This window comes from Lucilia sericata, unplaced genomic scaffold (assembly GCF_015586225.1).
Source record: "Lucilia sericata isolate MDLA Ls3-8-SP2 unplaced genomic scaffold, ASM1558622v1 Contig000067F_arrow, whole genome shotgun sequence".
Classification (NCBI taxonomy): domain Eukaryota; kingdom Metazoa; phylum Arthropoda; class Insecta; order Diptera; family Calliphoridae; genus Lucilia; species Lucilia sericata.
The window spans coordinates 281409-307871 of NW_023994101.1; the positions used below are offsets into that span (position 1 = coordinate 281409).

The window sequence follows — 26463 nt, forward strand, 5'->3', positions numbered from 1 at the left end:
GTAAAAGATCAATACTTATACATACAAAATGCGTCTATTACATGTCTGACATACATAAACCAATGCAGGATAGCAATATGTGGCTTAAACACACGCACATACCAACAATAACCCAAATGGAATAGTTGTCTTCAACTAAATTGCTATAGTTTTGTATTTGGCTAGTTTTATCATGATTGTAGAAAAACAAACCTAATAATAATCATTTCACCATCATTTGCATATTGCCTTATCATTCATACACTACGTGTAATTTCCAACAGGGATTGTTGATTTTTTTTACACATGCACACAATGCCAAAGAACCACATGTGTTTAACACACATGAAGACAAGGCAATAAAATAAACACTTGGAACACTTAACCATACATAGACATTAATTCAAAATACACGTTCAACATACCTTTACTTTTGACTGCAACAATATACATATACATACATATATTTAAACCAAAAATTAACGCAGGACGTATGAAACATAAAAATCAAGTGAAAATTACGTGCGAGCTATTAATAAAATGTTGCCTATGAAAATCGTATTAAAATAAAACCTCTAATTTACACCAAAAAAAGTTTGGTATGAAAAAAAAATCTCATTAAATACCAAAAACCGCTGAAAGAAAATGATGAGAAATCACAAAAAAATGTTTATATTATTTGTATATAATAAATTGTAACCTTGACAATGATTTTAACTTTTATATAAAATAAATTATTTTACTTTGTTTTAAATATGTAACAAATAATGATTTTTATTTTGTTTTAACTCTACTTACAGACTGTGGATATATTTTCTAATGAATTCTAAACGTACTTATACTTTTGTGCCGCAAATTAATTAAAGTAAATACAAATGTCTTATAAATAAAAAGGAGATATTTTTTTCCTAAGAAATATTTGCATTTATTTAAAAAAAGACAAACAAATGAAAAATGCATTTAATTAAAAATATTTACTGTACAATTTGTACTTTATTCTATGTCATTATTAGTATGGGTAAGTAATTTATGTAATATTTTAAACAATCTCAAAAACATTTTCACAAAACAAATTATAAATGCATGTATGTCCTATTAAATTTAAAATAAGGTTAATAAAACGACAAGTATTAAAAGAATAATAAATATACTTAAGGTATTCAAATATATAGATAGATAGATAGATAGATAGATAGATAGCTAGATAGATAGTAGATAGATAGATAGGATTAGCTAGATAGATAGAATTAGATCGATAGATAGATTAGATAGATAGATAGTAGATAGATAAGACTTAGATTAGATAGATAGATAGATAGATAGAAGATATAGATAAGATAGATAGATAGATAGATAGATAGATAGATAGAATGATAGATAGATAGATACGATAGATAGATAGATAGATAGATAGATAGGATAGATAGATAGATAGATAGATAGATAGATAGATAGATAGATAGATAGATAGATAGATAGATAGATAGATAGATAGATAGATAGATAGATAGATAGATAGATAGATAGATAGATAGATAGATAGATAGATAGATAGATAGATAGATAGATAGATAGATAGATAGATAGATAGATAGATAGATAGATAGATAGATAGATAGATAGATAGATAGATAGATAGATAGATAGATAGATAGATAGATAGATAGATAGATAGATAGATAGATAGATAGATAGATAGATAGATAGATAGATAGATAGATAGATAGATAGATAGATAGATAGATAGATAGATAGATAGATAGATAGATAGATAGATAGATAGATAGATAGATAGATAGATAGATAGATAGATAGATAGATAGATAGATAGATAGATAGATAGATAGATAGATAGATAGATAGATAGATAGATAGATAGATAGATAGATAGATAGATAGATAGATAGATAGATAGATAGATAGATAGATAGAGATAGTAGATAGATAGATAGATAGATAGATAGATAGATAGATAGATGATGATAGATAGATAGATAGATAGATAGATAGATAGATAGATAGATAGATAGATAGATAGATAGATAGATAGATAGATAGATAGATAGATAGATAGATAGATAGAGAGATAGATAGATAGATAGATAGAAGATAGATAGATAGATAGATAGATAGATAGATAGATAGATAGATAGATAGATAGATAGATAGATAGATAGATAGATAGATAGATAGATAGATAGATATGAAGAATTATATAGTGTCTAATGGTAGAAATACATACTTGGAAAAAACCTTCACCCTAATATAAAAAAATCGTATCTAACATTTGCTATTACAATAATATTTTTATTTTAACTTTTCTTTCCTATTTGGCATTGGTTTATAAAAGTTCAGACAACGACATTATTTAAATGTTCAAATTTAATCGTTTAATAGAAAATCTTAGGGTGTCCCCAAACAGAAAATTTAGTTAGGATACCATTTCTCAATTTTTTTGTCTACCGTCAATAATTTGGATAAAAAGATTCTTTTTGAGGCTTTTATAAATGTTCATATTTATTACTAAGGAAAATATAAACATTTTCCGAAAATTTAAAAAAATTTTTAATATTTTTGAATATGCAGGAAATCTGACAAATACCCCAATGAATATAAATTAAAAAAACCTGCCTGTCGTTACAATTTTATTTTATTATCGAAATTACATGTTTATAAACATGAAACATTATTTTTTCTTTCTTTTTATTATAAGCTTAACAATGAATTAAAAAAATAATTTCTTTGTAATATTTCATTTATAATTTTGTTTTTTTGTTAAAACTATATACAAAATTTTATATAAATATTAAAAATGCGTTTTAATTAAATTTCTCTTGCATTTAATCGATAATTATTATGTAGATGCTCTCATAATAATAAAAAATATTTAAAAATATTTTTTATTGTTACTAAGGTAGTATAAAATATATAAATGGAATAAGAGTTCAAATTAATGTTCAGTGGTAATTTTGCAGGAAACTATTTAGAACAGAACAATAATTTTTTAATTTTGTTTAGTAATATGTCACAAAATTCCCAAAAAGTTGTTATTTTTGCCTTCATAAAAAGCTCTAAACACTAATCCGTATTAAAATTGTTAACCAATTTAAAAAATTTTATTTTTTTCTAAAAAAAAAGAATAATATAAAATAGCAAACAAATAAATTGAACTAACTCAATGTATAAATTCAATATAAAAGTAGGATTTAAATTAAATTGTATCTTCAAAATATAAAAAAAATAAATGATTTTTATTCACTCAATCATGGTACAACATAAAAAGATAACTATTTTATTTGAATTTAAAAACCAATTTTAAACAAATACACATGTATGTAAATAGTTTCTCTTTTTTCAAAATAAAAATGACCAACTGAAATATGGAGAAAAAAACTTCAAATAATATAATTATAAAATAGACAAACAAAAATAAAATAAAAAACATAAAAGCAGAAAAAAGTAAAAATTAAAACAAACAAAACGATTTTATTTATTTATGTGGTTGACATGCAATTTTAGTTAAAAAAAATTTTCCAATTCAAATTCTATGCATACAACAAATTGTTGTTTACTTTCAGTATTTGCAATTGAAGAAAGGAGTGAACTGAATTTGCCAAGACCACACATATACAACACAAATATCATATACAAGAACTAGCAATAGAAACATTTTCAAACAATTTATAACATAATAATTTCCAGAAAAAAAATTGTTTAATGAAAACAGAACCAGCAAATAAAACATAACAATTTTAAACCTTTGTAGAATAAAGAACATGATTTATTTTAATATACTCACATTCACACATATGCAGATTTGAAAAAGATTTTTAATTTTTATTTAAAAATTATTTAATTTATAAAAAAAGTTAAATTTACACTTTAATGTGATTTTATTCATTTACTAATATTAATACAATGATTAAAATCAACATTTATTAGTTATATACTCAAAAGTATTTTATTTATATTAATATACTTGTATATTGCAATTCATTTTTTATCTATTAATTTGTTTTTTTTTTTATTTGCTTTAAAAAATATGTATACTATTAATTGCTAAATAAATTATACCAAAAAAATCACTACACTTTCACTTAAATAAAACCGCAAAATGTTTATTTAATTATAACAAAACAAACAAATATCATAAAAAAGTAATACATTTAATTAATTTTTATTATTTGCATACATTCAGGTAAAAAAAATTATAAATTTACTTTCAATAAATATTTATGTAAATCATTTAACAAAAAGCATTCATTTTTCAATTTAAATTAACAGTAAAAAATTTTACTGATTTTTTATGACAACATTATTATGTTATTGATAGTATTCAAAATGTTCAAACTAATTTAACATACAACTACTATATTGAAACTATGAAATTGTTGCCGATATGTCATATAGAAAATCAGTAAAATAACAAAAAACTGCCTTTAAGAAGCTAATCAAAATTTTCCGTTTGTTAAAACAAAATACCCATTAATGCGTATGATTAATATGTATTATAATGTACAAATAAAATATCACTCATACGTATAATCATAAAATCATGCAAAATGGGTTTAAAAGAAAGTGAAATAAAAAAAATTGAACAAAAATGTATCTAAATTAAAATATGTATCTCCTGCACAGTCCAATAAAAAGCGTGTTTCGATCTTGTTTCCTACATGTAAATACCGATAAATAAAATATTAATTTTTCAACTTAACAGAACAGGACCTTTTCTCAAAAATATTTAACAATTTATTTAATCATAATTTTTGCAATATAATTCAAAATTAATAACACCTAACTTTAACAATTTTAAAACAAAATACCTTCTAATAATTTACATATACTAAACCAAAGGCTCTTAAACTCCAGACTATAACAATAATTAAATATTTATCACTGACTAACAGTCCACTACTGTAAACACTACATACTTGACCTTTTGCTTTTTATATTTAATAATTTTTCTGTATTTTTTTCATAAACTTATTTCCCTTCTGCTTATTTGTGTTTGTATGGATATCCGCATCCATTTTTATGTATTTATGTGCATTTTATAGTGGTGGTGCCATAATAACCTGAAGTCTGTTTAAAATTACCAACATTCTACACACAGAGTGTTTACTTCATAAACTTATGGACAATTTTCCATAATTTCTCTAAGGAATTTCACACAGTACATACATACATAAAAAATGAACCTGTTAAACACATCAAGCTTATGATGAATATTTTATATAAACTTAAGAAATAAAAGCAAAACAAAAACAAATGAACATCTTAGTTTTTATGAGACTGGGAATATTTTCATACTAATAAGAGAGGAAAACAATATAAATATTAAATAACATTAAAGAGTAAATCTCAAAATGAGACATAATATTATTAGATACTACAGCAAAAAACAATCATATGAAATTGATGAAATAAATTTGTATAATGAGTAACGTCATTATCAACATCAACATCATCATCGTCATTATTATGATTGAAGAAAAGTGCAGGTATTTGTTAACCATTCATGCGTATTATAATGCACTCTAATATTGTGCCAGTGTACCATTACTATGGTAATATATGTACGTATAATAGTAAGCAGCTGGTTTTTCCCTCATAGAGAAAGTGTATGTTGAAATGTAAACGTGTAAGTGCACATATCAAGTAATAAGTACATTTCAATACAGATACACCATCTATCCATACCTATGGAAAAGATAAAGGAAACGAAAAGTAGGGAATTTGCTATTACCTTAGCTTCTTCTTTTATGTAAATTTATACGATGATATTTTTGAGTGCCAGTAGAAAATACATTCGAATAGTACACTATTTTAGTGGTTAACTGTGTATGTATCCACATATATATACATATATGTGGTTACAAGAAATATCTGCCTAAGTCAACTATTTTTCTAAAAAGACTTCCTAAAAAGATATCGATAAAAACTATAATGTGTTCTCCATGTCATATGTATTTATAAGCAATTTGTTTTATTCCCAAAAGTATGATTTTTAAGTTACGCTATTATTGCATGTTATCACAGTTACCTATGTATATGTTTTGATCATCAAGTCTACTACTAAAGTTCAGTGTCTTTGTGAGGTACGTTTTATAAAACTGCTCAATTCTTAGTTGTTGTACTTGTTGTTGCTCTTTTAGCAGCTACGGTTTTTGTTGCTAAAGCAGACCTTCAGATTTTCTTCCATCCTTTTGGCTCTTGAAGAAATTCCATTTCAAAACTTATAAACTTGTATGCATTCTATGTATTTTTGTATAATTCTATGTACTACTTTTATAGTTGTGTGTAAATGTGACACAGCTGCAGTTGACACGTTTTGTTGCTAAAAGTTGATTACACTACTACTACATACTTACATATACACAGATACATGAATGTAAAACTTAACTCTTCCATACAACTTGTTGTAGTCTATTTGTACTATTTGCTGCCAGTGCTGGTGGTAAAATGTACACTCTTTCTGCTGGTTTCATTTGCTACTGCAACTGCTCCTGCTGGTAGTAGTAGTTTCTATAGCTGTTCATATTGATGTTGGTGCTGCTCCATATTTAAAATCATTATTTTGGTTTTGGCCTTTATTCTGGGCACTAAAACCATTCATGACTGGAAAATGAATAAGTAAGTGTGTTTGTATGAATGAATGCTTCTGGGTTTCTGGTGTTTGGATGCAACATAATGAAAATGACAATCATGACGATGATGATGACAACATTTGCTATAAAGTCAATGACAATTGTGTTTTTCGAGGTTAAATGTGGAAAATTTATCTATGTACATCATGTACCCAGAAATAGTAGATATCACTGCGTTTGGAAGAATTACTGTATACTTTAATATATCCAGTGGAATATGGCGCAAAGTGATAAAATTTGACTCAATTTATAATAAGATATTTTGCTAAAAATTTATAAACATACTTCTAAAAACCTTATTTCCTTATTTTCTTTATCTTTATCATCCATAAATTCTTTAATGGATAGATTCTCCTACCATAATGTAATCTGCATTGAAAATAACACCAGACTTTGTATGCTTTATCATAATAACCTTTAGAAAGAAAATTGTTTCTTTGCATAGAAATAACGACATGTATTGTTAATGCCACCATCATTGTCGATATCGACATAATCATTCACATCATTGTTAACAGCTCTTGTTCATATAATAGAAAAATGTATGTAAGCGTATTAGGATGACCATGTCATTAACGTTACTACAATCGTCGATAGCTTACAAGGTACATAATATGTCGAGAATATGAAACAATAATAAGATAAAATATCATGGACATTATAGCAAAGATTCTTACGATTATCTATTGCTATAAGGATGGCTCTAAACTGGGCCTGTTGTTCGAGATTGAAACTCCAGAAATATAAATATACTACACCAGATAGAAGTCCGCACAATAACGGAATATATAAATAGCCAGAAGACAACTAAAGGTAAATTTAGGACCGTATTGGTCTGTAAGAGAGCTTAACCGAATATTTACCATATTTACCAACAATCCAGGATACTCGGAAATAATCGGCAATAAAAAGCCAATTTATTTGCTTGAAAGGGAAGGGAATTCAAGAGAATCCTAAAAGGTCATTTTGATTGATGAGAAGGAGAAGAGACGATAAACTTAAACTTGGATAAAATAAACATCTACAATTATTATTTCCTATCTTTTGTTTATAATATTCTGTTTTCTCTATAGATCTTACTTATTATTTTTCGTTTGCATATTTAAACCAACCATAATTACAAGTAGAAAAATAATTTTATTATTGTTGTAGTTATTTCCGATGATTATATTAAACTAAAATCTTCTTCACCAAACCTTAGTAAAGCAAAGTAAATAAAACATACATACTTATTTATACGTAATCATATACATATGTATGTATCCATGTTTGATAGAGAGGAAATCTTATTATCATTATAATAATGGTTTTATATATATATTTATGTGTATGTGTGTTGTAAAACAGGAGGAATGTATTCGTGACTCATAGTATGCATGTGTTTGGTTTGTGCAAATTTGTTTACGAAAATCCAGAAGGAGTCTGTTTATGACTCAATGCATAAAGATTTGAATTTTAGTTTATTATAACGATGTGAATTGCTACGCTGTGCTCTGTATCTATAGTGTCTGTCATATCAAATGGTGTTGTTTAATGCCAAGTCATGTGTAAATTTATGTACATTTTTATGGCTTATAAAAGTAATTGATTGGTTTGAGGTTAAAAATTTTATACATATCGTTTTGATTTTATTATTGTTTCTTTAAAATTTTCATAGAATTTTGCACTCTAGCTAACTTTACCTCGACTAAGCCAAAAATGAGTAATAATAATTTCCTAAAAATTTAATACATAATAGTAATAATCTACATAAGTGGATAAATAAATGGATTTGTAAAACATTTAGATATGGAAGCAATTTATGTATAAACGTAATATTGAAGAGACTGCAAATTTATTTATACCATACACCACTTTAGTGGGGAGGGTATATTGGATTTGTGCTGATGTTTGTAACGCACAATAATATTGGTCCTATACCCACCTTAAAGTATACCAATCGGCTTAGAATCATTTTCTGAGTCGATTTAGCTATGTCCGTCCGTCTGTCCGTCCATGTAAACCTTGTAATCAATTATTTCACCTAGCCCCCATACAACTGAACCCCCGAATAGGGCTTGTAAACCTTTTAATCAAACTACAGGTCGCAATTTTGAAGATAATTCAATGAAATTTGGCAGATGATCTTCTATGGTACCGGAGACGAAGCTTATTGAAAATGGTTAACATCGGTCCATTATTTCACCTAGCCCCCATACAACTGAATCCGACGAATAGGGATTTTATGTTTATAATTATGTTTAATATACTCGTATCTCGACAAAAAGCTGCAAAACCAAGTTCTATACTAGCCTTGATGACTCTCGTGAATTTTGTAATTATAGGGTCTCATTTGACCATAGCTCCTATATAAATCCCCCTTCAAAATTTGACTTAAATGTCCACAATTTTATTCAGCAATAAATGGCTTAAGTATGATTCAAGGCAAGGAGAAATTCAACTTAAATGCTCTATTATGAAAACTAAATCACATTTTATTTTTGTAACAGGTGTAGGGTATTATAAGGTCGGCCTCGCCCGACTATAATTTCTTACTTGTTTTTATTTTATTTAAAAATTGTTTAAATTCAGCAACACATTAAGCTTTTGTTTGAAGATAATTTTATTTCAAACAAAACCACTGTCTTTGCTTGATTTTATTTAAGTAATTACAAACAATATCAAAAACGTATATCTCTTATACGTTTTTAATCCCCTCTATTATCAACAGTTTTTTTAAGACTTGTTAAATTTACAAAAATGAAAAGCATAAGAAGAAAATAAAAAAAATCTCATTGATATATAATGAAATTTTATACAATTTTAACGATACAATACACTCTTATACAAACAACAGCAGCAACATAATATAATAATGTATCCTCAATGTTCTACAATTTACGAGTAAAATGTTTGTTGTTAAAGGGTTGCATGTAACACGCTCACAAAAACTACAAACCCACTCTCACATGCACAATAAGAGTATTGAGCTACGAATTTGTGTCCGTAATTTTGTTCGTGTGTTTAATGTAAATGCTGTAATCGTACTTTGTTGTTGTTGTTATTATTAAAGATATGAAAGAATGCGGTTTTCTTTTAACAATTTAAAATTTTTTTATATCGCTTCTTTGCTTTTTTGTTGTAAATATTTCGCTGAGCATAACGAACAGGCACACATTTGACGAATAAACTAGTAATCCAAACCCCGCAGTTCGGGCGGACAGTCCCGAACTCCCTATTTAGCCTACCACATAGGGTTACCCCTAGCCACCGACTGTCCAGGGGACTAGCTATTTTAACATGTGCTTGTCCTACGTCACCCCATAGGTTACACAGAGACAGACAAGTGTTTTTAAGTGTCCCCTCTCTCGCTTACAAAAGGGACACTAAAGTGACGATTACCTTCACCCTCGTTTACAAAGAGTACATCCGTGACGAAAGACGAATTAGAGCCCACCAGGTGGTTTAACATAAGTGGAAATCACTGTCTTTTTCCTATGCATTGACTCTTTGTCGAACTGCAGGGAAACTATGAAAGAACAACAACACAAGTAAACTCAAACCTTAGCGAAAAATTCACACATACACTCATTTGTATGTGTATTAGGGTGGTCACCTACAATAAAAGCTTAGTTTGTTTTATAGATCTGACATTAATATTTGGAGAAATGGATCAAGTAATAAAAATATCGTATTTTCTCTATATACTATCGGCCTAATTCTATACCCATAAGTTTCAGATTCTAATTAACAAAAAGCATATTCTGATTTCAAGATCATCTCTAATATATAGGCATCCTTATAAAAGATAGAAACAATTTGTGGCTTATTTTTTTTTTTAATAGGAACTAAATTTTCCAGGCAGCGAAAGTAGGTTGTCGACTGTTTGTTGCCATTGCACTATGGGAAAATTTACCTTTATAAGTTAAGAATACGATTTCTAAATGAGTGAATATTGTAACAACTTCTAATAATCGTTAAACTTCCTATAGTGCATTGTAACAAATTCTTAACATACTTTTGGGTTCCTTTTATACTTTTTTGTTTTATTTCGAAATTGGAGTAATTGTTGTATGAGAATGCAAATGAAATAATTTAATGTTATTAAAAGTGTATGAATGCAATATTATTGAAGAACGATTTTAAACACAATAAACAATAAGATAAGTATTCATTTTCCTAAACTAAAATACATATGAAAAATAATAAATTGAATTAGGTACATTTATGATTTTAAATAAAAATTATAAAATATTACTAAAGCTGCGTACACACTATGAGAGAACTCGTTAGATTTTTATTTCATACTGCCAAAACAAAATAAAATGAAAATTGGTATGATTATCAAAAAAATCAAATAGAAAATATATTTTGTTTTTACACTATCAGATTTGAAATAAAATGAAACTTCAATTTGAAAAAATTGAAAGAAAAAACGTAAATTTCATTTTTTATTTTATTTTTATTTGAAATTTGTTTCTGTTTTTATTTTTTCTTTGTTTAAATAAAAATAAAACTCAAATAAAATGAAAAAATCCAATAGTTTTGAAATATTTAAAAAAATTTAAAAAAAACATACGATTTTCAATTTTCCATCCGTAATTTCAGTAAGTTTTTTACATTTTGTATCTACATTGTAATATTTTTCATTTTATTTGAAAATTTTGACATGTCGTTTTATTGAATATTATAGTGTGTAGCCGGCTTAACGGATATATAAGAATATCAAATTATATAATTTATGGAAATGGAAATACGAATAATTTTCTTTTAAAGTTTTTGCAAAGTCTAAACACATATGAAGAACTATGCGTATGAGCAACATTTAATTGTTGGCAAATTAAATATATCACTCATACGCACAAGTATTTACATATGTATTAGGGTGGGTCGAAAAAAAAAAGTTGAATCAGTCACCCCCTACGATTAAAGATTTGTTAATAACATTTCCAAAAATATAAAAAATATTTTTTTGCCACGCCTAGAAATACCGCCCTTTTTGTTTTTTATATATTACGCCGCCATTTTAAGTCCGATCGTAACATATAATATATAAATATTTATGGCTTGACTGTAGCTATATTTCACACATAGACAATTTTTTAATTCGACATCATATTCTATGCGCGACTTCTGATATCTCGGATCCTTCCCCAAAATCTAAAAATGTGGCTATACTGGAATAAAGTATATTTAATTATATGAGCTATTAGCTTTTAAAATGCTCAGTTTTATGCATAAACAGCTATTTTACAGGTATTTAAAAATACCTGTATAGTTCTAACTACAAACAATTAATTTGCTAGGGATATGGTCGAAAACTATTTTTTCAAATTAATTTACAATACACAAATTTCATTCTGTCCTTATCTTAACACAAGAATGATAATTTTATTCAGCATTTAATTTTATTAATTAATAAAAAAATCACGTAGGTACATATTAACTAAACATTTTATTTTATAAAAATCTGTGCAAAATTAAAGAGTTATGCTTTATAAAAATATTTCATGTTTTTACCATACAATTACTTGCATGTTTCTTGTTTTTTTTTTAACAATGTTCAAAAATGTTTATACTAATTTTTATAAAATGTAATAAATTTATTTAATGATAGATTAACTTTTCTTAAATAGTTATATATTTTTAAAGAAGTTCTTGAAATAAAAACTATTAAAAAAATAATCGGGAATGGCCGACCATATGATACCAGTTATGAATATATCTAAAATGTGATTTCTTATTTAATAAAGCATTTATACTGAAATCTGATGAAAAACTGATTTTCTGAAAGAGACTATATATGGGAGCTAGGATCAATTATAGACCGATCCTCTCAAAATATGGTGGAGGGATTTATGTTCATATAGGAGTTAGATATGCAGAATTTCATCATAATGGAATTGTTTAAGAGGGAAATAACGACAAGCCGCAATTAAGAGCTCCAATTTAATCCATTTTCAAACAACTTCGTCCTTTGCTAAAATGAAATATTTTAGCCTATTTTCATCAAATTATTTGGAAAATTGCGACTTATAGTTTTACAAGGTTTACATGGACGGACAGTCGGACGGACATAGCTAAACCACTATATTGCTGCAGGATATACATACATAGTTAACTTTCTGCTATTTTGAAAGGAAGTAGGATCTGAAATGGTTTGTAACTGAAAAAATGAAAAGGATTTCTGTTTTATATAGTTCATTTAAAAAATGTTCGACTGTTTTTCCTGGCAAATTAATTGTTTGTTGTAAGAACGGTTGATAAATACTTGAACATTTTCAAATATCTATAAAATAGGTGTTTATGCATAAAAGTGAGCATTTTAAAAGCTAATAGTTCATATAATTCAATGTACTTTATTCCAGTATAGCCACAATTTTAGATTTTGGGGAAGGATCCGAGATATCAGAAGTCGCGCATAGAATATCACGTCGAATTAAAAAATTTTCTAAGGGTGAAATATAGCTACAGTCAAGCTATAAATATAGTGATATCACATCTTACGATCGGACTTAAAATGGCGGTGTAATATATAAAAAACAAAAAGGGCGGTATTTCTAGGCGTGGCAAAAAAATATTTTTTATATTTTTGGAAATGTTATTAACATACCTTTAATCCTAGGGGGTGACTGACACAACTTTTTTTTTGTCCATAGAGACCGACCCACTCTAATATGTATGTATCTAACATGTAGTGTATATATAAATTCATATACATACATAATCGACGATTACCTTAAATACACTCTTATTTATAATATGATCAGATTAATTACCTTCTAGTATTTTGTAGCATTTTTGTTGACAAATTACAAAATATTTTGTTAAATATTGCATTGTCTTTATATAAATATGTATATTTTCACTTGTGCATATGTATATCTAAATAACAGAATACCTTATATGTATATTTGTACGAGTATGTATCATTATGTCAATTAGTAAATCATTACTTTAATATATTTTTTTTTGTCTGCCTGTGGATTTGATTGTATATTTGTTGAACACAAATATGTATGCTGGTATGTTAAAATTAATTAATTAAAGTTTCAATATAATACTAGAACAATGTTGTCTTGATTATATTGTGTTTTCATGGAATTACACACATACTTTTATTTTTAGCTATAGACAGACATATGTAAGTCTATAGATGTATACAGCTATAGATATTTATATATTTGTAAACGTATCTCTCTATATTATACATTTTCTTATACCTTCATGCACACATTGATAAATGTAAATGTAATTGTAACTGTTATGCATCCTACCAGTGTTATTTAGTTAATTTATTTATTAACAATTTGTAATTAGTGAAGCATATACAACTAAATAATAGAAATACAGTTTGATGTTATTTAGAATAAAGCAACAGAGTATTATTGTAGAAGACACAAAACTACATTTATACAAAATTTATTACAAATTTAAAATCTTTGAAAATTGTCATCAACATTCAATACATTTTACTTATTTAAATATTTTCCATATTATTCCTAATATTTGCATTAACATTTTAAATACAATTTAAATCAAAGTGAAAAGTTTTGACACTTTAATCGTCGTTTAATATTTAATCTTTGTGTGAAGTCTGCTTACGCTCTCTGCTTTACTGAATGTCTGTCTGTCTCTCAGTCTGTTTTGGTTCAAGTATCAAAATATTAGAGCATCAGCCATATAATCCATCAACAGCTGTCACTAACACTCACCAGTGTTAAGCGACAGCTCGACTTAAGTTTCTTATTTTTTTAGTTGTTGTTGCTGCTGATGTTTCCCTTTTGTTACTTTTTAGACACCCATAGGGAAGCAAATAATTTGGTTGTTTTATAATGACAGCCTTCTAAAACACATAATGCCCGAAAAGTAAATTTCTATGTTGAAAAATTATAATTGGCCAAGGACGTCAGCGTGAAATTTTTCATTGTTTAATTTTTAATAATAATTTAATGTTTAAATTGATTTTATTCGTATTAAATTAACCATAAGACTTTAAAATAAATACAAATACTTAAGCCAGGGATGTAAAATTTAGTACTTTTATACTTTTTCAGTAGCCTTATATAAAGCAGCTTATAGACTAGACTAGTTGGCTAGTTTATGGTCAAAATCCATGTTCTTAAATATGAACTAGTTTATTGACTAGTCTAAAAGCTACTCTCTTGGTTAGTCTTTGATCATTGATCTAAAGTCTGATAATATTAAACAATTACAAAGTTTAAAGAATTTGAATTTTAAAAACAGAATTTATACTAAAACTTTGTTTTAAATTTATTTTTAAAATATCAATTTATTGTTGTTTATTTAAAATAAATTTGTTTAATAACTCAGTTCAAAACCAAACCTACCCTATTTTATTTTAATTATTTAAAAATGTTCAATTAACTAAACATACTTTCTAAAAACGTCTGTTTTTATTGTTAAACTGATTATATACATATATTTCACGCATATTATTTCTGTTTCCTAATATCAGTAAAAACCAAATCTAAATCTACTGAATCCCTAAACATTAAATCGGCATGTAGAGAATTTTAAAAAGACTTTAGGGATTAATTGTATAAATAAACAAAATGTAACGAAAAGCACAAACAGTTCAAGCACCAACATGAGCAACAAAACCCGTGGAGTAAAACAAAAATATTTATGTATATTAAATTAAACTCAACTAAAACGTTTTATTTGCACGTGTAGAACGGCGTACAAACAAATACAAAATTATATACTCAGTATATATGTAAATAAAATTGTAAACCAAATACTTAAAACCCAACACTCAGTACACAAAATTCTCAAAATGAAACTGAAACATTCATGATAATTATTGGGAATTTACAGGCAAACTTTATGTTCACTGAACGGCCAAGCGAAAACGAAATAAAATACAGGCAACAGAAAATTATTTAGGCAAACACTTTTAATAATTTAACAAAAAATTACATGCATTTAATTGAATACGGAACACCAGCCAGAAATCAACTAGAGAACATTAAATAAAAAATATAAATGAAAAGGGATGCTTTTCATTAACGCAAATTTGTACAGAAGAATAAAATAATTTTAAACACACATATATTTTAACAGTGGAAATTATAGAATATAAATTAAATTTCTGTTTTTTTTTTTTTCTTAATTTCACCGGAACAGGAAAAATAAAACACAAAATTTAATTTCCGTTTAAAAGAATGCACAGTGAATGAAAGAAAAATGAAATACTAGCAATGACTTGTGGCAAAAGATTTCTACATTTTTCTGTTTCTTTAGCGAACCACTGAAAGAGAGATAGAGGAGAGAGAAAGGGTAACAAAAAATCATGTTTCCACAAACCATTGATATTAATTATTTATTGCAGAAAAAATTACTGAATAACTGAATCACAGATAAGTAATTACTTTTATAGAAATGTAAGATAAAAATCTTTTTATTTCTTTTATTCATTATTTTGCTTTCTTACAAGAAAAAAAGTATTTCTTATTTGTTACATACTCAAACAAAGAATGAACAAAAACACACAAGAACAAAGTTTATACTTATACATACATACATATGTGTGCGAAAGGGGAATAAATTGTTATTTGTACAAATATTTGTAGTTCTATGAGAATTCCAGCAGTTTTAGAAGGAGTAAATAGAGCTCTATAAGACAAATTTTTATAAATATCCACATACAGGTTTATACTTTTAGACCATTTGCCTATTTGACACTTGAAAAAATAAAAGAAAACCCAAGATCAAAAATCTGGCTTCAGAATTTCCCTTCGACATATCATTGAGTTTGAGTTTCGTCTCTGGGTAAAATATTTCTTCGGCTTTATTATCTATGAATATTATTGACTTCTGTTCAAATAACTAGTCACTTATGTAACTAATCCTGAAACTAGAATAAATTACGAGGCACTTACCCCGAACTGTTGGAGTTTATTAAAGTGCTTTCCACAAACAATTTCATATATGAGAGTGTGTGCGTAATTTTACTTTTACACTTCATTAAATAATTTCTTTTAAAAGTTTATATACCTTCTCCTATACATTATAAAGTTATTAAGTTCGCAATTCAGTTGAGCAACAAAAAAACTAAAAAAAATAGTTTTTTATAATTTAATTATTTTTCTGCTTTCATGTACAATGAGTAAATAAATTACTTAAACAAAAAACTTTATGAAAAACTTTTTTTTGTCTGACATGTTAATATATTTGGTTATAACATTCAGCTTAAGAATTTGAATAATTAATAAAAAAATTGTGGAAAAAAAATCCTAAAAAATTAAACGTAATGACAGTGGCCGTATTATAGGATATATTTTATTCTAACTTAACTTACAACAATACAAGTCAATTCTAAGAGACTATAGAAATATGACATGTTCGTAGTATTTATAACCTTCCACAACAGTTAGCAACAAAATTAAGTCATTTATTATTTCAAGACTCAATCGAACAAAGAAATGAAAATTGTGGTCATTGGTTACTAATTGTTATGTTTTTTATATCATTTATTCTTACTTGCTAGACTCTGTTGAAATTTTATGAGAATGTCTTATCCCAGCAGTTCGGTCGGACAGTACCGAACTCCCTATTTAACATAGGGTTACAACTAGCCACCGACTGGGCTTATCCTACGAGGAAGTCAATCGTCTCCCCATAGGTTACGAAGAGGCAGACAAGTGCTTTTTAAGTGTCCCCTGTCTCGCTTACAAAGGGGACACTAAAGTGACGATTATCTTCACCCTCGTTTACAAAGAGTACATCCGTGACAAAAGACGTATTAGGGCCAATCAGATGGTTAGACATTAGTGGAAATCACTGTCTTTTTCGGATGCATTGACTCTTTGTCGAACTGCAGGGATATTACAACTACACATACAGAGAAAATTTTTCACAGACATACTACGACAAAGGAAACGTGTTTATGTCTAGCATTTCTAAGTATTGCTTGTTGAAACAAAATTAATACATTTTTATAACAATATCCGATTGCTTCTATAATTAGGGTATCTCAAGATGTTAGGTATCAGAAATAGGAAATTTTTTAGTCTACAAAAAGTATGATTCATAGATCTTTACTTGAGAATATATCAAATGAAAACCTTTAAAAAATCTCCAAAATTCTGATAGAAAATTTAAGTGAAAGAGTATTGAAAGTCTTTTTCAAGAAAAACTTCCAGAAATTACATGTTTCTATATTCTTTTATAAGACGGTTATGCAATAATTTCACAACTTAAGATATTTAAAAAAACTTATAGAAAACTACGTGTCCCTCCATACGTTAGTTGGTAGTGTGATCGATTCCCACTAGAGACTCTGGTATATTTCTTGGGATACAATGTATCTCAATTTGCATTTGCAAATTTGTTTCTATTAAATAAATCTTCAATATAGAGTACCCTAAAATTGCAAAGTTTTCTTTGGTATTTTTATATTATTATGTCTATATGTGTTTATACTTACATTGTTAATATTGATTAACACAAAACCCAAATTGTTTTCTTTAATCAAATTTAACATAAGTATTACACGTCCAAACATTTACTACTCAATTGTCTTTACATTTAGTCTCAGTATGATATTAGTTGTCATTAAGAAATACATACATAAGTACAAAAACAATTAAAGGGTTATATTTGTTTGGGTAAAGGTTAAATAACAAACTCTTTCAATTAAAGTTGTCCCTTAATGAAATGAAAATATTATAAATGTTTAATTTAATTGACTGAAATCAAAAGATAAACAAAAATTTAAGAGGGACTACTTCCCTACTACCTTACCACAATTCTAAAAAAGTAAATATTTGTTGAGTGTCAAATTACTTTGGAAAATAATTTTTTTTATTTTTGTCTTTAGAGATTAGCTTCTATGCTTATTTAAGATATTTTTTAATATTTAACCTGGCAAACTTTTTAGTATATGTTAATGCCACTATTTGTAAACCAATCAATTAGTTTTGTAGTCTTTCACTTATTTTTATTTAACTATTTTTCGTCCAAAGAAATTCACAAAATTATTTATGAGTTTATAATATTCCTAAAATAAAATTTTATCATACCTGCACATCTACAAACTACCACTACAAATTCATAAATAAAAAATGAATAATCACCCATTTAATTTATTTTTATTATTATTTTTTATTTATTATTTAAAATCTCTTCTCAAAACAGTAATAAATATTCCATTAAACTTTCATAATACTATTTACCTACAAAAAACGAATTCAGAAATGGCAAAAAACAACAGTCAACATCAGCAACTAAAAAAAAAAACGATTGCTGCAATACACAAAACAATAAAACAGAAAAAAACAGGACTTTGCATGAAAAGTGTTTTGCCAAACATTAAAATTTATTGTCGTGTGACTGAGTTCTTTTTTTTCAAATATTTACACAAATACATAAATGTAAATATACAAAACAAAACCAGAAGTAGTAGTAGTAGTAATAACGAGGAGGTGGAGGTATTTTGCTGCATCCACAAATGACACGTTCTAACAAAAACAAAAAAATAGCAACAAACGCTACAACAAAATATACATATACAAATGCTAATACAACAACAAGTCAACTGTAAAAAATCAGTTTAGTTAAAAATAACAAACGATTTATATTCCAATAACGACAACAACCACTACAGCAACAAATAACAAAAAAATGAAAGTTTCTCTCATGTTGAACAATGGCAATTTTTGCAACAAAACACAAACACATTTAGATTAAAAAATTCGCAAAAAAAAACTAAAAGAAAAATGCTATAAACTATATAAAATACCCAGTACTTTGTTATAACATAACATGAATAAAAGTTAGTGACACGCCAACGCATACAACAAAACAACAAAAAATAAAAACTCATACATAAAGAGTTAACGAACACTGACACAATAAATAAAAAAACAATTTAATGAAATTGCACCCTAATGGAATTAAGACATTAATGACAGTCCATAGAGCCCATAGAACTCAAACATAAAGATATATAGGTACATACAACACATACATACATTTATGGACCAAAACATTTTTAATTGAGTTTTTTGTGTTTTCTCGTTTTAAATTTTTTTAACAAACACAATTATTATAGATAAACAAACAGCAACAAATGGAAAAATTTTCTTATTTCGTTAATAGCCAAACGGACTAGTTTTTTTAACAAACGTTTTTTATATGAAACTCTGCTACAGACACCTTCCAGGGTGACCTAAGTGACCTAACTTTTAAAATCGATGTCTTCCAATTTGGATGAAAATTAAACCAAGCCAAAAAGGAAGTTTTTTGAAAAAAATTTAAAATAAAAATTATTTAAAAAAAATTAAAAAAATTTTTTTGGAATCAATGACGAAATAGCTGTCTGAACTCCTTTGGACAATTTTTGCTAGGACGAATAAGTGAAAAGTTACACTCATTTGAATAAAACCCTGTATGACCAAAATGTCCAACTTTGACCCCCTCTAAGTATGGCAGTTCTTGACCGATGGAAATGAAAATGTGTGTCTGCCCTACTATGCAATAGTACGAATTTTGCTGTAAACTTCATTCATTAAAGTTAGGTCACTTGACACAAAATTGCTTATAAACTTCTTGAGTTGATTAAGACGTTAATAAGTATTTGTACCGAACGTTAAAATAATTTACTGAGCGGGGTGGCTATAACCGTTGTAGTGTAGTAGACCATATTCTTTGGAGGGTATCGAAACCACTTCCTGACTGACCAACTATCCTACTGGGATACCCATTTTGTTTTTTTATATATTTTACCAAAGAATAATAAGAAGTTGGACTATGACATTGTTTTACAACAATAACATTTCCTTCTCTTCACAGACGAGTTCTGTGTAAATTCAACACACTTGTGAGAACTCAATTCTCTCACAATACTTCAAAACTTTTTCGCGAAAATACCGGGATAATAGGACTTGAACGACGTTTTTTAACAAACACATAACTATTTTTTAATTTTTTTACACAATTTTATCGCATTTAACAATCCGAAATATTTTTATTTTTCACAAACTAAAAAATAATTTTTTAATTTTTTTGACAATTAATTTTTGTGTGTTGAAATTAAAATTGACAAAACAAAGTTGTATATTTTGGTATTGTAAATGAAAAAATTATTTAAAATAAACTTATTTTTTTGCAAAAAAAGAGATTTTAAGTCCGAAAAATATATTTATTAAATGTTTACTGATTAGATGTGGGCAAAATAAATTAAAAAATCTGCGAATGTAGAAATTTAAATGTTATTTATTTTTCCTAAAATTTTTATGTACGATTTTATGCAAGTATGTATGTTTGGAAAGTGTGGTGAAAGTGGTTGGAGCTCCAATACTAATACAAAAATTCTACCAATACATACTTAGAGTTAGGTACCGAATGACAACTCCTTTACGTACCAACTGACAAGCCCCAATTTCTTTATATTCTTTGTATTTTACTTTGTAATTTTAATTTTAATTAATATCATTTTGTATTTATTTTCAATTTAATTTCGTATTTTGTTGTCATATTATAAAATGAATTAATTAATTCTTGTTCTTTTTTACATAAAGGCAGCAAATCAATCACATGTTGTTATAAAATATAGTAATTTATTTTAACGTTCAATTGCTTATTGAAATAACGAACTTCAAACCCGATTTTTTACACCTTATGGTGGTCAAGTAGACGAATTCTAAAATATAAAAAATCTATCCAAGTAGTTATTTTTCGGTTTTGATGGATGAAGCATCTCAAGTCCTACGATAACGCAAACGTAACACCTTTCCTTCTTTTATGAATCCTATTTTTCCAAGATTAAAGTTAAAGATATGTATGCATTTACAAAGTTTATCAAGAATCAAACTATTTCCGTGATTAGTTTTAAATTTTACCTAATTTTTAGAAGTCACTATATTATATTATGGTTATAACCAAATTTTTGTCCTATCACCACACTTTAGCTAAATATGTGTCATTAATGTAAACAACTCTTCTAGTCGTTTGATTCCAAAAGGACACACACAAAATCCTTTTTCGAAAATCTGCAAATTAATAACTAACTGCGATTTAACAAAAAACATATTTTAAAGAAATAAATCTAGATTTCAAACTTTAATGCGATTTGCAACTAAATTTAAAAAAATTATAGCCCTAGTGCATATACTTAGGGCCACACAAGTACATACATAGGTGTAAGAGAGTTAAAGGCAAATACATTTTGGATAAATTTTGTAATCCTACACAAAAACATCATCATAAACATATGTACATATGTATTGCTTGATTTTCCCATTTCATACAATCAACAGCAATTATGGTTTATCAAAGAATACCTGAGAGCATCATTAGCACGCACACACTAAGATGCCACACTTTCATATAAAACCGAATTTGCCTCTAAAAATCTTGCATTTATTAAGAGTCCAGTAGAGCAAATTAAATGCCAAGATGTTCTACCACAAAACATAGTCGTAGGATTATGCCCAGACGCCCTATGAGTATTACAAAATTTCAATGATTGCCTGAATACAACAGCATTTACACCACAAATATTTCTGACACTAAACTTTAAACATTCAATAAGAGTATTGCTAAATGTATGCAGAGATGTGTACACTAAACTGTTTTTATTTTTTTAAAACTGATATTATGTAACTTTGGGGTTAAGCCTATTTAGAAGATTATCGAGACTTTACGCTTACATATAATCGAGTCCGTAGATTGTCGGGACTATAGCTTAATCCACAAACATGACCATAGCCTATTATTCTTTATAGACAAGATTGTAGATTATTTGATTATAGAAGATTCTATAAATACTACCATGGGAGAGACTATAGAGCAGTCTATAGAAACAATATAAAACTCTATAGACCACTTCATAGTTGGCACTATAGACTAATTACTCAGTAGTCTATACTATAGATTATTCGATAGTCGAAACTACATATTCTTCTTTACTTGGGTTTATAGTTACTCTATAGTCTAGAATATAGATCACTCTATAGTCAAGACTATAGATGGAGATAACATACATACATATATTTCATTATTTTCAAGGTTATAATCGAAACTAATCTATAGTCAAGTGTGTAAACTAGTCTACATTCGTGACTATGGTTTTATAGATGAACCTATGGACTACACAGTAGTGGATTCTACCGTGTACTATATAGTCAAGAATGTAAAGTACTCTATTACTACTATAGACTGCAAAAATTACCATAAATGCAAACTACGTAGCAACCACAGTTATGTAGTGTATAAAACGGTATTTCTAATAAACAATATTGCATTAATTAAAGGCTTTTTAATAGTTAAAACAATAAAAACAATTGATTGAACCGAAACTACAAAATACATAAATACATTATTAATTTCCATTTAAAATATAAAAAAATAAGGATCATTATGTAAAAACACACCGCCAACGTCAAATATACACGAATGAACAAAAGTGAAAAACGTCATATATTAAGGGTTTTTTTTTGTAGTTTTATTCACAACAATAGCGACGACAAATTAAAAGTGAAAACACATACACATCAATATATAAAAGGACATACATTTACAATTGAGTGCAAATGTATTGCAAATTATACTGTAGCAAATACAGACATGTAAATTTTTACTCATACAAATATATAACACTTAATATTTAAAACAAATATTATTGAAATATATTCAATAGGGGTGCAACCAAAATTTGGATTTTTGATATATAAAAAACTTCATACCTTTCTCTAAAGCAACATTTTATATCCTATACGTAGGTATAAAGTTATTTCCACAAATTTTATAAAGTTACTTCCCTAATGCACATGTATGTTAATCAATAAATATATTTGTGAATACAAGTGCAAGTACTTGTTGTACAGTTTTGTCATTGTATATAAATATACAGATATATAATAAGTAAATATATTTAATATATTTTTGAATGCGTATCTACATGTGTTTGTATTTGCTGCATACTTTCATTCATATATTCATATAAGTGTGTGTACATTTGTAATAAATATGAAAAACAATCGTTATTGCATCAAAGAAGAAAAAAAAATAAACGAAAATATTCGTAATAATACATATAAACATAAAAAACAAAAATAATATAACAAAAAAAAAACATTAAAATTATATGAAATGAAAACGAAACCAAGCGATATATTAAATTTCTGCTTCGAAAAATATACAAAAACTATATATCAGTATAAAAGGATATTGGTAAGAACATGCTGCCGATACATTCATTTATTCATATACTTGTAGATTTGTTTGTATATAGTTGTAAGTGTATTGTGTGGATACATAACTATATATATTTGCTTTATTGGAAATATATTGCATTATATTTCCTGTCATATTTTTATTGATGTTTACAACGAAGTGTAGTTGTACATTTTTACTTTCTGTGTATTCACAAAAAAAAATTGTATTGTATCCTGCAGCTTATTTTTCAACATGTACCAATATTTACAATCTCCTGTATTAAATATATTAGGCTAGGGCTGTTTAAAAAGAGGACAAATCTGTTTCTATAGATGAATAAGAATAATTTTTTATTGAATATTTCTCTTAAATTACGGACTTATTTTCTATATAAAATATATTTTTTATTGAGAACCAGGTTCTATAGAAAATTTGTCCCTAACCAAAAACCATTTTCTATAGAAATTTTCTCCAGGGTCTCTAAGTGAAAACCGTTTTCTATGGAAATTTTCTCTATAACTGAGAACAATTTTTCATAAAAATTTGTCTCTAAATAAAATTGAGATAAATAATTGAGAACTTTCTATATAAAAATATCTTTCAATGAGATCCATATCCTACAGAAATTTCTCTTCAATTGAGAAAATGTTTATAGAAAATTTTACTCAAATTAGAATACAAAATATCATACATTAAGACACATTTTCTATAGAAATATTTTTACACATTGAGTTACAATTAATAAAGAAAATTTGATGTCAATTTCCTAATACATTATTCAGTTTCTTCTTATAAAATACAAGATTAACTAAAAAACAACAATGTGTATTATAATAATGACGTTGTAAATTTTTGCAGTGTTTACTTAAATCAGCCTAATATAGATATTTAATATAACGTTGTTTACAAAATTTATTTAAAATATATTACAAAAAGTATTCTATATTAAAAATAAAAAAACGTTTACTACACTTCTACTCATGGATTAATAATTAATAACTTTAATATAATAAACAAAGGTTCATTATATTCATTTATTAAATTTTCAGATCTCTTCCACAAAATTTTTGCGTAATTTTGTTAGCGAATTGAGGAATGTGTAATCATGTAGAATTCTTAATTAAATATATGAAATTGGAAGTATTTGAAAATGTTGGATTTTCAAATACCAACCGATTTACTAGCTTTTATTTAAAACAATTTTTGCATTACGTCTCATTTGCCAGCAACACCATTTCTTTAAAATCCATTAATTCATTAATAAATTTATTGGTTTGTAAATTTAATTTTAACTTTATTTTTTTAATTCATATTTTTTTTATTTCTTTATGTACTTCGTTGCATGTAGGTATATTGTTTGTACATACATATATCTTCGCTACTTGTCGCCACGTATTAAATTATGTTAATCGTAAAAGAGATATAATTGAATTTATAAATTGTCACATACAATGTATTATTGTATGAAACCAAAGACAACAGCAACGATAGCACCGGAAATTAACTGTTGTGGTTTATATGGTTGAAAAAATATAAATTTATAAAAATTTTAATTTTTTAATTTTAAAATGAAATGGATTTTTTAACTGATTTATAACAAATTTAAGAATTATAAAAAAATGTGTATTCATGTGAAAATTTATTGATTGTCAAATAAAACTTCATATTAAGTTTTCTTTCTATAAAATATTAAAATACCAAATTTCTTGACCAACTAAAAATTAATTGAATTAATTAAATATTAAAAATGTTCATTTAAACCTCCAAAAATCTAATAATAACATACATATGTTGTATATGCATATAATTAAACCAACAAATGTCTTAATTTAAACTTAAAACAATTTAATTCAGTTAAAGGAAATAAAACAAAATGTGATAAATTATTTGAAAGAAACTTAACTTTTTCTCAACTTCACAACAATCAGTACAATTTGTACAAATTAACATTTCACACTTTCTAGAACAACTTGTGAATGGTGTGAACGTACATACATACGAATAGTACTGTATGTAAGTAGTAAGGAAAGTATGTGTTTTGTAAATGCCACCACTATCTTTATCGCCATCATCATATGGTTTAGGTTCTGGTTCTTCTTTCATTCACTTACTCACTCACTTTTTCCTTCAGTCATTCATTTCGTTTTCTGCCTTAACCTATTATAGCCCATCATTTATCACACTCAATTTCTAAAAGGTAACCATTTATAAAGGAAGGTGTGCGTGTAGCCAACCATAAACTACTAAAAGCCATAGATCCCCACTCACTCACATACAACAGTACACAACAGGACAGAACTACACCTAATAGAAAACGTTTAGTTTCAATTAATAAAAACTGTTCAAGAGAATGAGCAAAACTTGACATAACACACAGCGTTGCGCAACAGAGAAGAAACTTGACGCAAAGAATTGAAATGGAAAAGAAGAAAAAGTAAGACAACGTTAGTGAAATAATGAAAGACACACTAATCGCATCATGCTATAAAATAAATAATCCAAACACCTCAGAAACGACACATTCATGGTTGGACTATATTTAAAATATGTAATACAATCATTTTATTGCTGTAGCGGAAAGTTCTTTCTTGTCGCTTGTGTTAGTTTTAAGCGGGTAATAGTTAACCAAAATGTTTGAAATATGCCTTCTCTACTGACGTTTTACAGGATGTCG

The 26463-nt window shown here is 26.8% G+C and overlaps 1 protein-coding gene across 1 annotated transcript in view; it reads left to right on the forward strand.

Moving 5' to 3' along the window:
• Window positions 1-942: 942 nt before the first annotated feature.
• Window positions 943-26463, forward strand: part of LOC119616330 — a 57114-nt gene continuing 31593 nt past the window's right edge. The window contains exon 1 of the mRNA XM_037972688.1: window positions 943-997. Coding sequence (XP_037828616.1) covers window positions 994-997 — 4 coding nt within the window. The 5' untranslated portion in view covers window positions 943-993. The remainder of the gene's footprint in view (window positions 998-26463) is intronic.